Source organism: Ursus maritimus, unplaced genomic scaffold (genome assembly GCF_017311325.1).
Source record: "Ursus maritimus isolate PB19 unplaced genomic scaffold, ASM1731132v1 scaffold_29, whole genome shotgun sequence".
Lineage (NCBI taxonomy): Eukaryota > Metazoa > Chordata > Mammalia > Carnivora > Ursidae > Ursus > Ursus maritimus.
The window spans coordinates 19,073,349-19,091,657 of NW_024425452.1; the positions used below are offsets into that span (position 1 = coordinate 19,073,349).

Consider the following 18,309-nt stretch of genomic DNA (forward strand, 5'->3'; position numbering starts at 1 on the left):
GAGTCTGGTGTACAGACTGAAACATTTTTGTTCTTCAGCATTACTTTCAAATTTGAATATGTTACACCTCAGGTGGCACCTAAAAATCTCTCTTCCTGAAAAAATCTCTTGAGATTATCCATATTCCCAACCTGATATGAAAATCATAAGAAAAAAATTTAAAGAATATACAGAACTTGTATTATTTCTAAATATCCAACTACTATTCTAAAAGAATTATATGCTATGCCACTATGAATCCAAAATTCATTACTTTTGCCCTCAATGCACACATTGCTAACAAATTACAAGAAATTATTACAAATTATAAAAGCCCTCACAGTAGGGATTTTTCTCAGCAACTTTCCCTTGAGCCCACCAGTAGCCACTAGTAATCCTCTACAGTTAAGAAAATTATAAAATAATAATAATAGTAATAATAATAATAATGTTGTTTCTCTGTATGTTTTCAAAATAAAAAGGAAAAATATACCAAAAATCATTTATTGATGACCCTATTTTGTATTAATGATATAGTGACACTGGAAATTAAGAAACAAAGTATAAACAAAATTGCCAAGTAACTTAGAAATCTTACCTTCAATTGTTATATTGATTCATAGACAAAGTTGGAAATCAAGCATGAAATAAGTCTGCTTAGAAAGCAGTGAAACTTTAAAAAAATATAAAAAAATAAATAAATAAACCCTGTATAACAAATTTCTAAAATACAGGCAAAATAATACCCAGAGTAAAATCTATAGCCCCAAAAGTTCATCATTAAATAACAAAATAAATTAAAGATTACAAAGAAACAAAAATTAAAGAATAAAAAGAGCAAGACCTTGTGATGTTTCTTAAAGCTAAAGAAAGGAATTCTATTGTTAAATGTGTAAAATATTAAATATGAAGCAGAAACGAGAATTATAGGTTTATGAATAGTAAGGTTCTTGAAAATAACAATTGTATTAAATTCTAGCTAATCAGAAAACACAAGACAACACACACACATATATAAAAAAATCAGAATAAAATTGAGAAATTAATATTAAGTCAGATAAAATTATTAAAATATAACGACTGAAATTTAAAGCCATTAATAATTAAATCAAGTCATATACATTAGTAAACTGACTCAATAAAACTCTGGAAAGTGATAAGAAATTTATAAAACAAACTAATCTTCCTAAGAGTAATATTTATCTTCTTAATTATTAGCAATAATAAGAAGGAATTTTTGCATCCTTTCAGACCATTTTATTTTAAATATTTCAGGGTACAGAGTAAAAAGGAATGTTTTTCATGTCTGTGTATAAAATAAGCAAAAAAGTGTAAGATTGAAAACAAAACCTTTAAAAACACATATAAAAGAACAATTTGTGAGTGGATATATATATTCAAAAGTATTTAAAAATTATAAAAGTAAATAAAATTAAATGTTACTGTAGCTATTATGCAATATTATTACTTCACCTCCTCTTCTTAAGATTTTTAAATTAGAAATGTAAAGATTCTACCTTATTTATTATCTATTTAATACCAAGCCAACGCCATGTGGACTGGTAAAAGAATCCCATGAAATTCAGGAACAAGAAAATCATGTCCACTATAACCATTAGTATTGTACTTTATCTCAGAAATGTGACAAAATGTATTAACATCATCATAAAATCAAGTAAGTAAATTAGAAAAAAAAAAAAAGAGAGAGAGAGAGCGAGAGAAACTACCCTTACTTGCAGATAATACAATTCTCTCCCTGGAAGTAATAAGTGAAACTGTCTTTAAATTATAAGGAACTGTGAGAAATAAATAAGACACTTGCAATTTAAAAAAGGATAAAGATCCTATAAAGTTATTCCAAGAATTTCACATTGTACGTACTCAACCCTTGTTATTACTCCAAGACATGAAAATCATAATGGGATATGATTTTGCATATCACACTGGGAAAAAATTAAAACTTAATACTTGGTATGGTGACTATGTAAGAAAAAAGTATTTTCACACACTGCTGGTGAATGTGTAAAAGAGGACAGAGAACTTTGTTGTACAAAACAAAGACCAATCAAATAAAAATCCATATATATTTCTTTTGATCTAGCAATTCTGTTACAGATTTGGTGCATTCATTTAAGCAAACACTTCGAAGCCCTTAAAGGTGAAGACATATATCTATCTTATTGATATACAGTGATATTCATAATTTATATGTAAGTAAAAAAAGTTATGCATCTTACATATGTACATGAAACCCAATATTAATTTTTTTATAAGGGAGATTGTTTTTTCCATGACATAAGTAGGGAGCTGAGAAAGACGAAAGCATTTGTAGGGCTCACCTCTGGGAATTTAGGGATGGTTGTTCTAGATTTCAGAATGGCCTATACTCCTGTACTCCTAGAGACAGATCAGGTCCCTGGTGATAAGTCTTCCTGGTTTACTAAAAGAATTATGTTTCTTGAGAAACCAGGCCCATTTCCGTGAAGAGCCAAATTCACAGTTTACTGAAGCGGGAAACCCTGTCCCTCCCCTTATTATAGATCTGTCCTGGCTTAAGATCCAAAACAGTTGAATACGATGCTCAATTTGACATGATCCTATAATATGTCTCAAAAGCTCTGGGAAGACCCAAAATGTGATGGAGTTTTATGAAGAGAGACAATGTGCATGCAGCTCCGATGAGAGCCTGAACATGCTGGCTCAGAGGACACACGCACGAAAAGGAATAGTGGTTTTAAGGCACAATCTCAATGACTAAATTAAAACAAAAAAATGGGAAACATCTCTTTGGAGAAGGAGTAACATTGTCACAGTAAAATTTACAGAAAACCACGAATATAAGCACCAGGCTTACGTAACAGCTCCTAATTCCTCCTCTCAGTTATATATTAAATAAGAAAATACTATATATGAAATAAAAATCAATTACATAAGATAGAAAATTAAGGCTGATATTTTTGTGTTTTTAAATGATTACAATACAAAATGAAATGCTCTGTAAACTTATTTTCCATAAAAATATCTGTGAGGTCGTAACAGAATTGATAATTATGAAGGCCAAATTAATTCAGCTTCTATTCAAAGTAGGAAGACAAGAATGTGGAAGGAAGTATCTGAGGGTAAATTCCAGCCAATGGTGTCAGTTTTTAACACCCAGTGTAAAGTAGTTCAGTTCTTAAGGGGATGGGATAGTCAGAGGCAGTATGATCACTGGAGTGGGTGCTCTGATAAACACCAGAGACTTAGCTTTTCTGGACATAGTAGAAGTAGGAATGCGTCCAATAGTGTTTCTCTTTGTATATCACCCTTTTTTCTGTCCCTTAGGGACTTTAGAATGCTTTGGGGAGAATCAAAATAAAACATGCGTGACTTGATTAGGGAAAATGGATTCATAAAATTCTTTGACTTTCTTCTGTCAGTTCCAGGTTTAACAGAGAAACAGGGATGAAGTGAGCTTTCCGTGGACCCCAATGAACTCTGTCAACAAGAGCTCACCAAAGTCCTAAGGTATGCATACACTCATATTTACCTCAAACTGGGGCATGTCATCTGAGATATAAGCCAATATATTAGAATATTGATAATCAGGCATTAATAATTGAGAGTGTATAAAGGGACCTGCGCTCCAGCTGAAGCACAAATTTGATTGAAACATACTCGAATTTCTACAGGAATGGGAATTAACAGATAGAAGAAAAGGAAGTCTGTGCAAAAAAAAAAAAAATGCGTAAGATTTGAAAATCTTTCTATTGCCAAGGTAACTGAGACTTTAAAAAGAAAAGAAAGTTGTCCACTGGGAGGGCAGAGAACTACAGAGCTGTGCAAGTCAAATTTACAGACTATAGCAGAGAAAGAGTTTTCTTTTAAGAGAGGGGCCCTCACTATGTAAATCAGTTGAAAAGTAGGCAGGCTGTCAAAGAGTCTTAGCTCAAGCCCATTTTAAATAGGGAAAAGCTAGGCCTAATTGTATAGAACAACTTGAATCTGCCTGCTAATCAAAGCGCTTCCTAGCCTCTCCCTGTTACCAAGACAACTATAAGAGGAAAAGGAGAATTTGGTAACTTAAGTCAAGAGCAGGAGAAACCCAAAATATTTGAAATAAAGACAAAGATAATTCTATATAAGAAATTATCCTACTAGCTTAGAGCTCTTAGACTATAAACTATAGAAACCAGCAATGTGGAAAGTGTCAAACTGACAAGGAAAAAATTAACTAAAAATAAAATTTGGATTCCATTCCTAAAATATAATAGATAGGAATAACAAGAGAATTGCAAAAAGGCTACTGCCTGAAAAAAATCCACTGGAATTACTCCCAGATTTTAAAATCTTTGGGGAACTTCAGATAATAGCACTGGAATTAAATTCAAATCATATTAAGATCGACCCAAGTATATGGCTTTACCATATGATGGCATCACCTTACTCCAGAAGTTAGTGGTCACCAGGAGATTAGACTAGATGAGTTCCTCATGATGTACTGAATGCCAGTCCACACCTGAAGCTGAATTTTACAGTTTCGTATCCATACCAACCCTCTTCATGAGTATAATAATGGGTTAGAAGAGTGGTTGGTTTTCTAAGTGTGGTTCATGATCCAGCAACATCAGCATCACCCAGACCTACAATCACTGAATGAGAAACACCTGAGGCAGGGCTGACACGCTGCGGTTTAACATCCAGGTGATTCTCATGAGCACTAAAGTTTGTGATCTCCTGGGCTAAATTTACAGGGATAACATTTAACCTAGAAGTTTGCATATAAGGCTAAAATACCCCCAAAAGATGATGGGATAAAGAAAGAAGTAATTACACCTCATATGAATAGTATGGTAACACCTTATAAATCTCTATAGGAACCACATGACTTCATAGATGGAGGTGGTAAAACTAGGTTAAGGGGAAAAAAGAGGGGGTAGAAACCGGATGGAAGGGGAGAAAAGGAAAGGAGAAATAAAAAATAAAGGGGAAAGAAACTAGGTAGAAGAGAGACTGGATAGAGGAAGAATCCAGATGAAGAGAGAGAGAACTGACACAGGGAGAAGCCAGAGAGAGGGAGAAAAAGGGGTGGAGAGGAAAAGGGCAACAGGTTTTAAATTGCTCCCAAAATATTCTGCTTTCAGTGGGATTAATTCTGCAATCTTGGGAAAATCGAGACTGATCAGTTTCTTCACATGTCACTGCATGAAGAGTTTAAAAGTAGACTGAATATTTAGATATGGGGAAACCCACAGAGGTCTTTGCAATTCAGTAGAAACAGAGAGACTTCATAGAAGATATAGGCCTTCCTAATAATATAGGCTTGTAAATCTTAAACTGCATTAATTTTTTATTCCCAGCTGAAGAGTGAGTCATACCAATTTTCTACTATATATCAATGAGGGCTACATGTGGTTTAGCTATATAGTGTGTGTATATATATGTATTTAATGATCATATTATTTATAGCCAATATAAAATCTTAACATATAAAATGATAGGGTGTTCATTATGTGTGCACATATACATATGTACATATACACACAGATCACACAAATATCAAAGGACATTTTCTCTTACTAATGGTATTAAGAGGAGTTAAATTCCATTTCTTATTCCATTTTATGTACAGCTGATGCTTAATATTATATTTTCACTGAATTTTGGAGGATAGCCTACATTTACAAAACAGGTATATATACATATTTGTTTTTCCCTAAGGCAGATACCTTTGTTTCAACAATACTAGCACATTTTATGCTATTTTATTTTTCCTAAGAACATGTTTGAAATATGAAATGTGAAGTAATGGGACAAACTTTTTAGCCAAGCTTACCAGAATTCATACACTCAAATATATTTTCATTTAAAAAAAACAAAAACAATCTGGATAGCCATACATTTATTCCAATAACATCACCATTCTATCCTTAGACCTTATCTTTTTAAATTGCTTCCAAAACCTTCAGGATATTACTGTAAATATCAAATAGATAAAAATATTTTTCATTTTAAGATGGAAATCCAAATAACGTTTGGAGTTGATTGCCTGCTTAATAAAAGGGGATATCAAGTTGCACAAAACTTTATTTTTCATTATTTTACTTGAAGTTAGGTGTGATTTAAAAGTGAAAATATTATTTTCTTCTGTGTGGCCTCCATACTGTTTTTTATAAAGCAATTAAAATAAAGTTTTGAAATTATTATTAATAATCATTTCAATGTAAGACCAAGTATAAAATCTTAAAGAACCTAAATTTAAATGCTTAATTTCTGATACTTTTATATCAAAAGATGCCTTTTACTACATAGCCACTGTGAGTATCATCTTCTATGACTTTACAGAGGATATAGTATGTTTGTGGTTTTATGGAGTTTTTTTAATCTTACTAATGGAGCATTAAGCTGACCTGGAAAATACTGAAATTAAGTTTCATTTTTAATCTAAGCACTCAGTGTGCTTGGCAGCCAAAGAGGAGGTTGAAGGGCAATACTGTAGCTGTTTAGGTGAAATTATTGGGAGGTTAAGGCTGCCTGTTTTTCTCCTCAGACCTTTGACATATATATCATATTCTCTATGGTTCAGCCTGGCCTTTTAGCCTCATTTGCATGAGCCAAGGCTGTGTAGTCAGCAATGTAATTGTCCAAAGAACCAATCCTATTAGTCCAAGTTCTTTGCTAAATTAGAACACAGGCTACAATACCAATCATTAGATACATTTGAGATACGTTAAATAAATGTATAATCCACTAGAGAATTTAATTTCTCAGAAATACTTGCCTGTAAATCCTGGGATACATTTCAGAAGAAACAGCCACTTAAATGTATACCTGTTGCTCCATTTTTGCAGGGCACAGATTTAGAATCTTCAATTTCTATTTTACAGATGTTTCATATCTTTGCAGACAGCTACAGTTGCAGTTGTGCAAATGGACCAAGCAGAGGCCATGCACTGACGTACTCTGATTTCTTAAGCAATCTTAAACACTGACAACATAGAATGGGTCCATGTAAACAAGAGAACAGCTGCATCTGCAACATGCAAAAACAAAAAAATCCAATTAGTCATAAAATTTAAATATTTATCACATATTCACTTAAATACACAGGATAGCAATACAATAAATATGGTTGTGGGGCACACTTTTAAAATATTCTTATAGAAAATGTGGATACTTGGCGAAACTTAATATTCCTTATTGTGCAGAATGAGTAAAAAGAACTTTGGCAAAAGACAGACCTAGACTCAAACAGGTTCTGCCACTTAATTGCTATGTAACCTAGGATAGTCTCATTAACTTTCCTGAGGCTAACTGACAAGGTTTAGTGTTTGTCAGGATTTTTGTGAAAATCTGCAGTGTGAGTGCCTGACAATTAGCTTTTTTTATTGCAATATAAGTGTGCGACATAAACATTTGAGTGTCAAGGCATTTATTTCAAAAATATTTATCCTGAATAAACACTGCCAGCTACACAACTATATAAAGAGCCGGGCTGACCCACCTGAAGTTCCTTTTTAGAAAGCATTGGTCGAACTAGAAAACCGACCTTTTGTGTGACCCTGCTTTTCCCTTCCCGCTTTTACTTCCGCTGGCCAGTGTGTTTTAAATTCACCAAAAAAGTGAATCCAAGAAACTCTAGGCACCACACCCTCCATATCAATAAAGCCACAACTCTAGGTCGGCTCTCTCTTTACCTGTGATGCAACCTGTGTGGCCTGCCCTGTGTCTTCCGGAAGCTGTGGTTTAAAAAACAAAAAACAAAAAAAAACAAAACAAACAACAACAACAAAAAACCCCCAAAAAACTTTTTTTTTTCACTGCGGGGAGTTTTTTCACTGTGGTGCATCTTAACAATCGTAATAAAAACCACAGGAGACAGTCCTCCAGCAACAGTGGATTGGGGAAAAGCCTGTAAGGGCTCTCCAGAAGTTACCACCGGCCCAAGTGAGTGCGCCAGGCGTTCCCAGCTGGTAGGTGAGTATCCCAGGCATTGGCAGCCGACAAATGAGTGCCGAGTGCCCCAGGCATTCCTAATCGATAGCATCACTATCAATACGCTGAGACACGCGCAAAACAAGTTTGAAGTATTTAACATCATGCCTAAGAAAAAAGGGTTTTTAATTAATAATAGTTTCTATTGAAAGTATTCATGTATTCATTTCTATATTCATTCCATAAATATATATTTGCATTTTCTATATGACTGGCATTGGCCTAAAAATACTGAACAAATATTCTTGGGTCTTCTCTACAGGCTAGGCACCGGTAAAGTCGATTATGAGATGCCATTTTATTACGTTATACACTATATAATATGCACACATTTATTCCTTTGAATATTGTATATACATGCACATAAAGCATCAGAATAAGAACGCGTAAGGTGAGAACAAAACCTAAGTCAGAGAGAGAACCTTTGGTCTAAAGTAAAATATTGTGATTTTAAAGTATCCTTCACCAACTATTCAAAGGGCACTTAAGATAATCATATAAACATGTCACTGAGTTGAGAAGGGCAATGTCAAATTACGTTGCTTGTTATTATTAGTGAAAATTAACCTACTGAACCTAAGTCATTACACTCATAAATTTATATGATTGTAGGTGTTTGGAGCCAGCAAGAATGTTAAAGTTCAATTAGTTCAAACCTTTCTTCTTGTAGTTGTGAGAAACTTAGCCATTTAATGCAATTTGGCAAGGCTCACTGAGATTGTTAATGGCAGTCAGTATAGTTGATGCTTTGATATATTCAAAGCACTGGCCTTGGAATGGGAACCTTGGTTCTAATTCTTCTCTAACTTATTTAGAAGTTTTTGTGCCCTGTTTTTCTCATCTGTAAAATTATCTGTACTACATCTATTTCATAGAAGAGATTTGTAGTGTTCATTACTGGGCAGGTAAGTCTGACACCAACCATATTATATGTGTATATGTTTACTTGAAAGTTATTATATGTGTATATGTTTTACTTGAAAGTTATTGAACACAGGCATGGACACCATAAATGGAGACTGCTTATAGTAGTTTCTTATTAGAAATTCAAGTAGGATGATATGATTTTCCAATATGGTTAACAAATTCTAATACATTTCTGAATAAAACATAGTGTGTCCTTGATAAAAACATAAAAGTTTCATTCCTGGAAAATTCAATGATTATTAAAATTTTATAAAAAATATTTTGTGTCAGTGTGTAAAATGAAGTTGATATTGGCTCAGATATTTATAAAAAGGTTTTATATCCACATTAATGTATGTTGGGACTTTTGGAAATTGTGCAAACCATGGAACGCTTTTTGTGTTGTTGTTCATGGAACTATTCCATGCATTGAAAGATTTAGAACATTCATCATCCACCACTTACCTGCTAAATGCCAGCTGTTTCAACCAATTATACTGAGTATTAGAATGACCCTAGAATCCAAAATGTCCCCAGAATGCAAGACCATCTCTTTGAAAATCATTGACCTAAATAAATTTCTCCAGCTTACTAAAGCACTCACCCAAACAAGTACAAGTCTGTGGAGCATTTTGTCATTCCAATTAATAATATGCATGTAAATGCTGGTATATACGCACATATGGATATCTAGTGCTACGATAAATTGCTATTAAATTGAAAGCTTTTCAGTGACAAATACATCGATTTTGTTAGAAAAGAAAGTCAAGAAAATTATAGGGATCTACATATATTATTTAGAATTTTAAAATGTTCTTATAATTTCATAGAACTTTTATTTTGAGAAAATAAATTGGACTAAAAGACTTCATCAATGTATTACTAACTTTATTATCAAATGTCCCAACTTTATTATTAAATAAGCAAATTTGAATTGTACTTAAGTTTGAGACAAGATTGAAAGAACAAAGCAAAAACACGTCAGTTGAAAATATGATCTCATATATAAATATTGTGATTTAAATTTTTTCATCTTTTAGTTTTTTAATGGAAAAATATTCTCGCAAGAGATGCAATTAAGGATATCACTCTACCTATTACCCTAAATCCTAAGATTATGATCCATATGCCTGACATATAGTAGATGCTCCATTAATATTATTTGACGATATAATCATCACATGTATTTTAAAATTGAATTATGCTCAAGAGAAAGGTCATCTTAAAGGTTTTGAATAAACAGCTTCATGAAATTCCACGTCTTAGGAGATAATTTGAAAAGTAATGCAAAAAGGTTAGACCTATAAAAAGCTATTTAGATATAATGAATTAAAATAAAAAATCTGGCCCAGGTAGCACAAAATCATATAGCATGCATACATTTTTTATTGTTTGACATATGAAATTAAAGCATGAAAATCATAGAGCCTGAAGCTATAATATAGTCAAACTTTGACTTTATATCATAACATATGCATTGGTTTGCACCAAAAGAAAAAAAAAGATACATGGGAGATAATTATGTATACATTAGCTACTCATACTGTAGTTGAAACTTAATTATACAAAAGTGCTTCCTTTAATGAAGTTTATTATAATTAACTTTTGGCATGGATATAGAAATTACAATGGTATCTACTTTAGAATTGCTTAATGAATTAATGGTTTTTATATCATTTTACTATAAAGCTTCAAGAAGCAAGGTTATTTCCTTTTCCAGGGAACAATAGTGGGGGGGGGAAAAGATGATAGATAGATAGATAGATAGATAGATAGATAGATAGATAGATATGTAAGTGCAATACACAAAAGGATCCAGTCACTAGAGAAGTGTTTAGTAGTAGCAAGAATAACCAAAAACAGAAAATAAATACACATACATAGGGACACACAATAAGCCATATTGATAGGCAGTTCACTTTCCTTTCTTTTTTTCTTTCTTTTTTTTTTTTCCTGAAAGTAAAATGTAACAAAACTTTTGCATGGGACTCAGAAAAGTTTGCATGACACATCCAAAATTAAAAATAGGCCTGGGTGGCATCAGCTCAGCATCTGACTTTTGGTTTCTGCTCAAGTCATGATCTCATGGTTCCTGAGATCCGGCCCCCTATGGACTACAGTCTCAGGGGGAAGCCACTTGTAGATTCTCTCCCTCTGTCCCTCCCCCCATCACACTTGTGTGCATGTGTGTGTGTGCTCCCTCTCTAAAATAAATAATCTCGAAATAAATAAACACAAAACAAGACCTTCAACTTCTTAATTAAAAAAATCATCCATATCATGGCAAAAATTAAAATAATCTTAGAAATTAATAATCATCAGACTTCCTGGTTCAGAAGTAATTTAAGAAAACCATAATCAAAATATATTTCTGTGGCAAATTCACATAAAGCTGTATTTATTATATAAGCCTCCTGACTCTACAGAAATAGGTTTTGCAGCTTTACTTGATTTTATCATGGACTTTTAGATTTTACACTTTAAAATAGAACTTTTGCTTATAACTGAAAAATAGTGTTTTGGTTATATTTAGTATTTCATGGAAAATGTGAAATTTTTTAAAATAGCTCATAAAAGAAACAGGTTTATTTTAAAGGTCCCAGAAAGAAAGCCAGAAAATTCATTGCTATAACACAAACTACTTGTATGTTTAGAAAGTGGAAATAATAGTTATTTTAGTAATATAAAAAGATATTTACTTTCTAAATGATACAGAGTAACCATGAGGTGTGTTCTGAGGAGACCATTAATTTCTCTATGGATACCTGGGGTAAGGTATCAGATATCATTTTCACATCTGCCCAGTGTTTTCCAATTAGGGAGTACTCAAATGTTTAATAAATATACTAATGAATAGATTTCGTTTTGATATGATATTTCTGATAGTAGGGATTGGTGACTTGGGCATAGATTTAAGCTTCATAAATGGGTTGAAGCTATGAACACGTCACAGTTCAGGCCTGGTGTTGCAAAGTTACTACCCCATAATTACAAAAACTATACTAAGTCCAGAGTGACAAAATAGCTGATGAAATTTTTTCCTCCCATTAAGGTTTTCCAAATTCCCAAAAAATGTTTTTGAACATTTTAGGGCAAAAATGTGGTAATACGCAAACCTGTGTAAAATACTTCATTTCAATTATGCCCTATAAGCTGCATTTAAATAGAATACATTTCAATAGAAAAATATTTATGATTAGCAACTATCTGTTGACTCTATTATCACTGTTGTTGTTAGTTTCTTTCATCATAAAGTAATCCTTAAATTTAATATTATTACAGGACTACCATTGCTACAGTGCTATGGTTGTTTTGCTTTAAAAGTTGTATCTTGTGGGGTGCCTGGGTGGCTCAGCCCTTAAGCATCTGCCTTTGCTCAGGTCATGATCCCAGGGTCCTGAGATCTAGCCCAGCTTCAGGCTCCCCGCTTCAGCTCCCTGATCAGGGTGGGAAGCCTGCTTCTCCCTCTCACACTCCCCTTGCTTGTGTTCCCTCTCTCGCTGTCTCTCTCTGTCAAATAAATAAATAAAATTTAAAAAAAAATTGTGTCTTGTGAGTTTCATTTTACAAGTTTTCCATCCCAAAACCGCAAAAATATCTTCCTGCATTTCTTTCAGTTACATCACAATTTTGCCTTTTAATTTAGGTTTCTGAACATATTCAGAGTTTGCTTCTACATAAAGTGTAAGGCTGTAGTCCAGTTTTATTTATGGTCTCATAGTGAACCATTTCCCCCAATCCCTTCTACTAAAGAATCTGGTGTATTCCCATTAAATTATGGGCAAATTTCTTGTATATCAAGATTTTCTATGTACATGAGTTGTTCTCAAAGCTCTCTGTTGGCCCAGTTTGTTTTTACAGTTTTTACAGTTTTTACCATACAGATTTTATAGTTATCATAGCAGATGGTATATGGAGTTTCACCCAATAACTCTTCCTTTTCAAAGATGAGTCAGCTATTATAAATTATTATTTTGTATAGTTTTTTGAACTTGTTGACTAGTTTCTAAAATAATAAGCAATATTACTGTTATAGTATTAACTTGATAAATTGGTATCTTGGCCAAATTAAGGTATAATGTCTAAATCCATGGATTACATTTTAACGTGTTCAGAACATCTATTTTTTTCTCTTTTTTCCTATACTCTATTTAATTAATTTCACTCCACAGTTTGTGGTTTTCCTCCTTTGGCTTGCTTTAGATTTAATTTTTTTCCTTTTCCATTATGTTAAGGTAGAAGTTTAGGATATTGATTAAGATCTTCTTTGTTTTTAACATAGGCATTACAGCTATAATTTTTATTCTAAATGCTGCATTGCCTACATCCCATGAATTTTGGTATGCCATATCTTTATTTTAATTAATCTCAAATGATTTTCTAATGTCCCTTGTACTTTCTTTTTGATTCATTGATTTATGTGGAGTGTGCTATTTAATTTTCTTATGTTTGTAAATTACTGAATTGCTTGTTTTTGGATCCTAATTTCAATCCATTGTGGTCAGAAAATATATTTTTTTATTATTGTAATCCTGTTAAATATATTGCAACTTGTATTAACATATGGTCTATCTTGGCAAATGTTCAATGTGCATTAGAGAAGAATGCCATTCTGCTGTTGTTGAGTGGAGTGTTGTAGAGATATCTGCCAGTTCTAGTAGATTTATAATGTTCTTCAATTTTTTTTTTTACATTTTTGTTCATCTACCAAATGTTATATACACTACTGACAGTGGAGTGTCCACTGTAATTGGAGTTTCCAATTACTATTGTTGAATTGTCCATTTCTTTAATTCTGTCAGGTTTTGTTTGATATATTTTGAGTTTCTGCTATGAAGTGCATATCTTTTTTAATTGCTACATCTTCTCATGATTCCTTTGTCATTTTTAAAATGTTGTTTGTTTTCTCAATTAAACATTTTTTCTTTTAAAGTCTATTTTGTCTGATATTAATAGAGATACTCCAGGTTTCTATGGTTGTTGATTGCATGGTATCTTTTTCTAACCTTTTACTTTCAACCCATTTGTACATTTAAGTGTACAGTCTGTGTCCAATTGATGGTATATACTGTCTACATGCAGAAATTATCTAGCCTGAAAATCTTTGCCTTTGATTGGATTTTTAATCCATTTTATTTTAATGTTATTATTAATATAGTTGGATTTATACCTGTCATTCTCATTTTTGTTATCCATATATCTCATGTTTTTTTTATATCTATTTTTCTGATACTACTTACTTTTGTATTAAGTAAATATTTTGTAGGGCAAATTTTTAGTATCTATAATTCTATTTCTACTACATTAGTTGAGTTAATCCAGCTCGACTCAGGGGACCGGCTGAAAAAGGGGTCCCCTACTCGTCCGCCATCTTAACTCAATCCCTGGAGTTTTGCAGTTCTCATTGGTTGGTAAACTTGATGTTGGCTGGATGTTCTTGCTCTCTATAGGTATTTTCTATTCCCCTCTTTTTTTGTGCTAGTGTTGATACACATAATAGAATATACATTATATAAATAATATATACTAACTACATATGCATATGTTGGAGATATAAATGCCAATCATTTTAAACAAAAAATATTATTATTAATTACTATAAAATAGTCCAGGAGGCTAAAAGCAAAAACAAAAGAAATAAAAAGAATGAAATCTTGCCATTTGTAACAACATGGATAGACCTAGGGGTATAATGCCAAGATGGAATACATAGACGCCAATATCCATTATTGTCTTCCTTAGTCAAACAACTGCATTCATTTGCACACATCTATAAAAATTTTAAAATAAAAGAATTTTGTAGATTTCCATCACAATACAATATTACAGTCATTTCAGTTTGAAGTTCATGCTTTCCTTTATATATTAAATTTATATATTCCTTGAGCAAAGGTAAAATAAACTCAGTTTTGATTTATTTCAAAATCATTTTAAACAGTCATATTCAGTTTATTTATGATGGAAATATATACATTGTAAAAAGCTAAATAAATCAACATCCATTATTCAGTTATTTTAAAATACCTTTAATGTAATTTGAATCAAAATTTTATAGACATTGCTTATATGTTAGCTGATATGGTAAAAGTAGCATTCTACTGATAACCAGATCTATGAAAAAACTGTTTCCTTACCACTAGTCTTTTTTCCCCTTCAGTGAGTTATTTGGACTCATGTTTGAACTGACTGTAACATTTTACTGCATCCCTTATTAAAAATGAAATACAAAAAATCTTTAACACATCTTTATTTCATATTTACATAGAAGTCATAATTTTACCTGTTTAAAAAAACATATATCATTTTAACCATTTTAGAGGTCTTTCACAAATATGCCCAAGTGTTTTTTTTTTTTTTTAATTTTCCTCTCAAAAATGTTGTTCCTTTATGGTGTTGGTTTATAACCAAGAAATTATTTCCCTTCAGTGGCTACAATGATTAGAAATTTAGTTTCATGGTCTGATCCTTTGGTGATAGATTAATGATTTATAGAGATCCAGTCTCCATTGGGTAAGAGTCAACTGAGAATTTCTTTCTCCATTTTTCTATTTGGAGCTCCAGTAAATTAAGAATTTTTAGCCCACTGGGAAGGAGAACATCTCTTTGCATGGACAGATACATTTTTGTTTTTGTTTTTTTTCAAATGCTGTTTATCCTTAACTGATAACTAAAATATTATACATTCAATCTCTCAGTTTTTTCTACATTTGTTTGTATGTCTAAGTGTTTGTACTCCAGAAAAAAATATTTATCCTTTACTGTTTGAATGTGTAATCGTTTTCCACATCCAGGGGGTATTGTTGTAAAACTTCTTAAATTAAAGAGGTCCCGTTAAAATTTGCTTACAAAGTTAAATTAGCACTTACAAAAGAAGAAATAATTATTAGCATTTTTTAACTTACATTATTCTCTCTCTTCATATATATTATATAATAATATATGTATACATAATACAAATATGCACATATTACTAGCTTTTTCTGAAATTTGTGATTATATTGCACTTTATCAACCCAATTATGTTAGTGTGTAGTTTTTATAAAAAACAAGGATATTATCTTTTCATTACTTTGGTAAAATTATCAAGTTAGGAAATTAATTTTGATATAATATTATATTTATAACCAATAAATTTTATTCCAAATTTGCCAGTTATTCTAATACTTTATATGAAAATCCAATACATAAATTCTCCTCCTTCAACATGACTAGAACATACAAAACACCAAAACTTCAAATTACCCAGAAGTAGAATATACATAAACACAAGTGATTAATGATTTTGTTTTTACTCCTTGTTCGTCTGTACTGTTTTGTAGAGATTGTATTGGAAAGTTTGAATTTGCACGCCTTCCATTATCTTGTTTACTTTGGAAGTCCTCTTTGTTTATTTGATTTAATTATGAAAGCAATACAATTTAATTAGTCATTCTACAATCCAATTCTTCTGGTGCTTTGCGTGCACACACACACACATTTTCTTCATTTCTTGTAATAAGCTTTTCAAATTTTTTCTTTTTCTTTTTCTTTTTCTTTTTTTAAGTTTTTACTTTAATTCCGGTTAGTCAACGTGCAGTGTTATATTAGTTTCAGGTGTATAATATAGTAATTTAACTTTTATCGCCCTGTGCTCATGAGAAGTGCCCTCCTTAATCTCCATTATGTATATAACCCATTCCCTCCATCCACCTCCATATGGTAACCATCAGTTTGTTCCCTATATTTAAGAATCTGTTTTTAGGTTTGCCTCTCTCTCTCTTTTTTTCCCTATTGCTTGTTTGTTTTGTTTCTTAAATTCCACATATGAGTGAAATCATATGGTATTTTTCTTTCTCTGACTTATTTTGCTCAGCATAACTTTTCAGCTCCATCCATGTCTGCGCAAATGGCAAAATTTCTATCTTTTTATGGCTGAATAAGATTCCATTGTATAAATATACCACTTTTCCTTTATCCATTAGTCAGTTGATGGGCATATGGGCTCTTTCAATAATTTGGCTATTGTAGATAATGCTTCTATAAACATTAGAGTGTGTGTATTCCTTTCAATTAGTATTTTTTTTTTTAATTTTATTTTTTGGGTAAATACCTAGTAGTGCAACTGCTGGATAGTAGGACAGTTCTATTTTTAACTTTTTGAGGAACCTCCATACTGTTTTCCACAATAGCTGCACCAGTTTGCATTCCCATCAACAGTGTAAGAGGATTCCCCTTACTCTACATCCTCACCAACACCTGTTGTTTCTTGTTGATTTTACCCATTCTGATAGGTGTGAGGTGATATCTCATTGTGGTTTTGACTTGTACTTCCGTGATGATCAGTGATGTTTGAGCATCTTTTCATATGTCTGTTGGCCACCATGTGTCCATTGGCCATCTTTGGAAAAACATCTATTCATGTCTTCTGCCCATTTTTAATAGGATTATTCATTTTTTAGGTGTCAAATTTTATATTATCATTGTACTTTAAGCATGCATAGTCCTGTTAACCTGTCTGTATGTACATTCTTCTTGTAGAGGGGAAACTATATGAGTTTTCAAAAAAGTAGAAAAGGAGGCCGCACAGTCAAGTGTGGTCCCTCAGGACAGGGCCATTTTTGGTGGTTATCCCCTTTTTGTCATTCAGACTTTGAAACTCTATCTCTGACAGCAGCTTCTGTACTCACTGATTGTCTCCACTTGTAGCACCTGCTCCACATTCGTACTTGGTTATGTTTGTTTCAGGGGCCTAGTCGGGAGTACATAGATTGATCCATTTGGCTCATGCAAACTGCTAAAGACCAATGCTTCCCAGATAATGGTTTTCTATACCTTTTGCTTGTTTGTTTGCATCTTTTCAGTATAGTCTGGGATGATTCAATACAACATAAGGAAAAAATTAAACATGATCAGCTAACCATACTCAATACCTAGAGTCTGTGAAGACTTGTGTATTCTTAATTCTCAATTTCTACTAAAAAATATAAAAGGATGCATAATTTGCTACTTTATAATGAAGAGAAAAATGTCATATGCTAAAGACTTACTGTATTTTTAGTTATTATAAATCTAGGTTACTAAATAACACAGAAAAAATCTTTAAAAATCTTGGAAAAATAATGTTTTAACAACAAGGAATAATAGTGCAGAATTCAGACTGTGGCAACTATTACTCCACATAAATATATACTTTTCTTTTTTGTTTCATTTTCAAAATAATTATTATTGGGATTTAAGAAAACCTAAAAGAACTAAAAGAAAACTTGTCTAATGAATTTTCCTCAAAATAATATATAAAAAAAATGCTATCCTTTGTGTAAAGATTGTAATATGAACACCTAAATTACACTGAAACCTTTGTTAAGGCTCTTTTAGTATATATTGAAGATAGTTAACTTTTCTTACTGTATTTATTTACTATCTCTAAAAACCATTACAAGTAATTGCTGCAATTGAAAAATACTTCATTTG

The 18,309-nt window shown here is 32.0% G+C and overlaps 1 protein-coding gene across 1 annotated transcript in view; it reads right to left on the bottom strand.

The window, feature by feature from the left end:
- EYS (eyes shut homolog) overlaps positions 1-18,309 on the bottom strand; it is a 1,466,842-nt gene that overhangs the window by 1,311,497 nt on the left and 137,036 nt on the right. Inside the window, 4 exon segments of the mRNA XM_008684895.2 lie at positions 6,772-6,852; positions 6,855-6,991; positions 9,325-9,374; positions 14,519-14,629. Of these exon segments, the coding sequence (XP_008683117.2) occupies positions 6,772-6,852; positions 6,855-6,991; positions 9,325-9,374; positions 14,519-14,629 (379 nt within the window).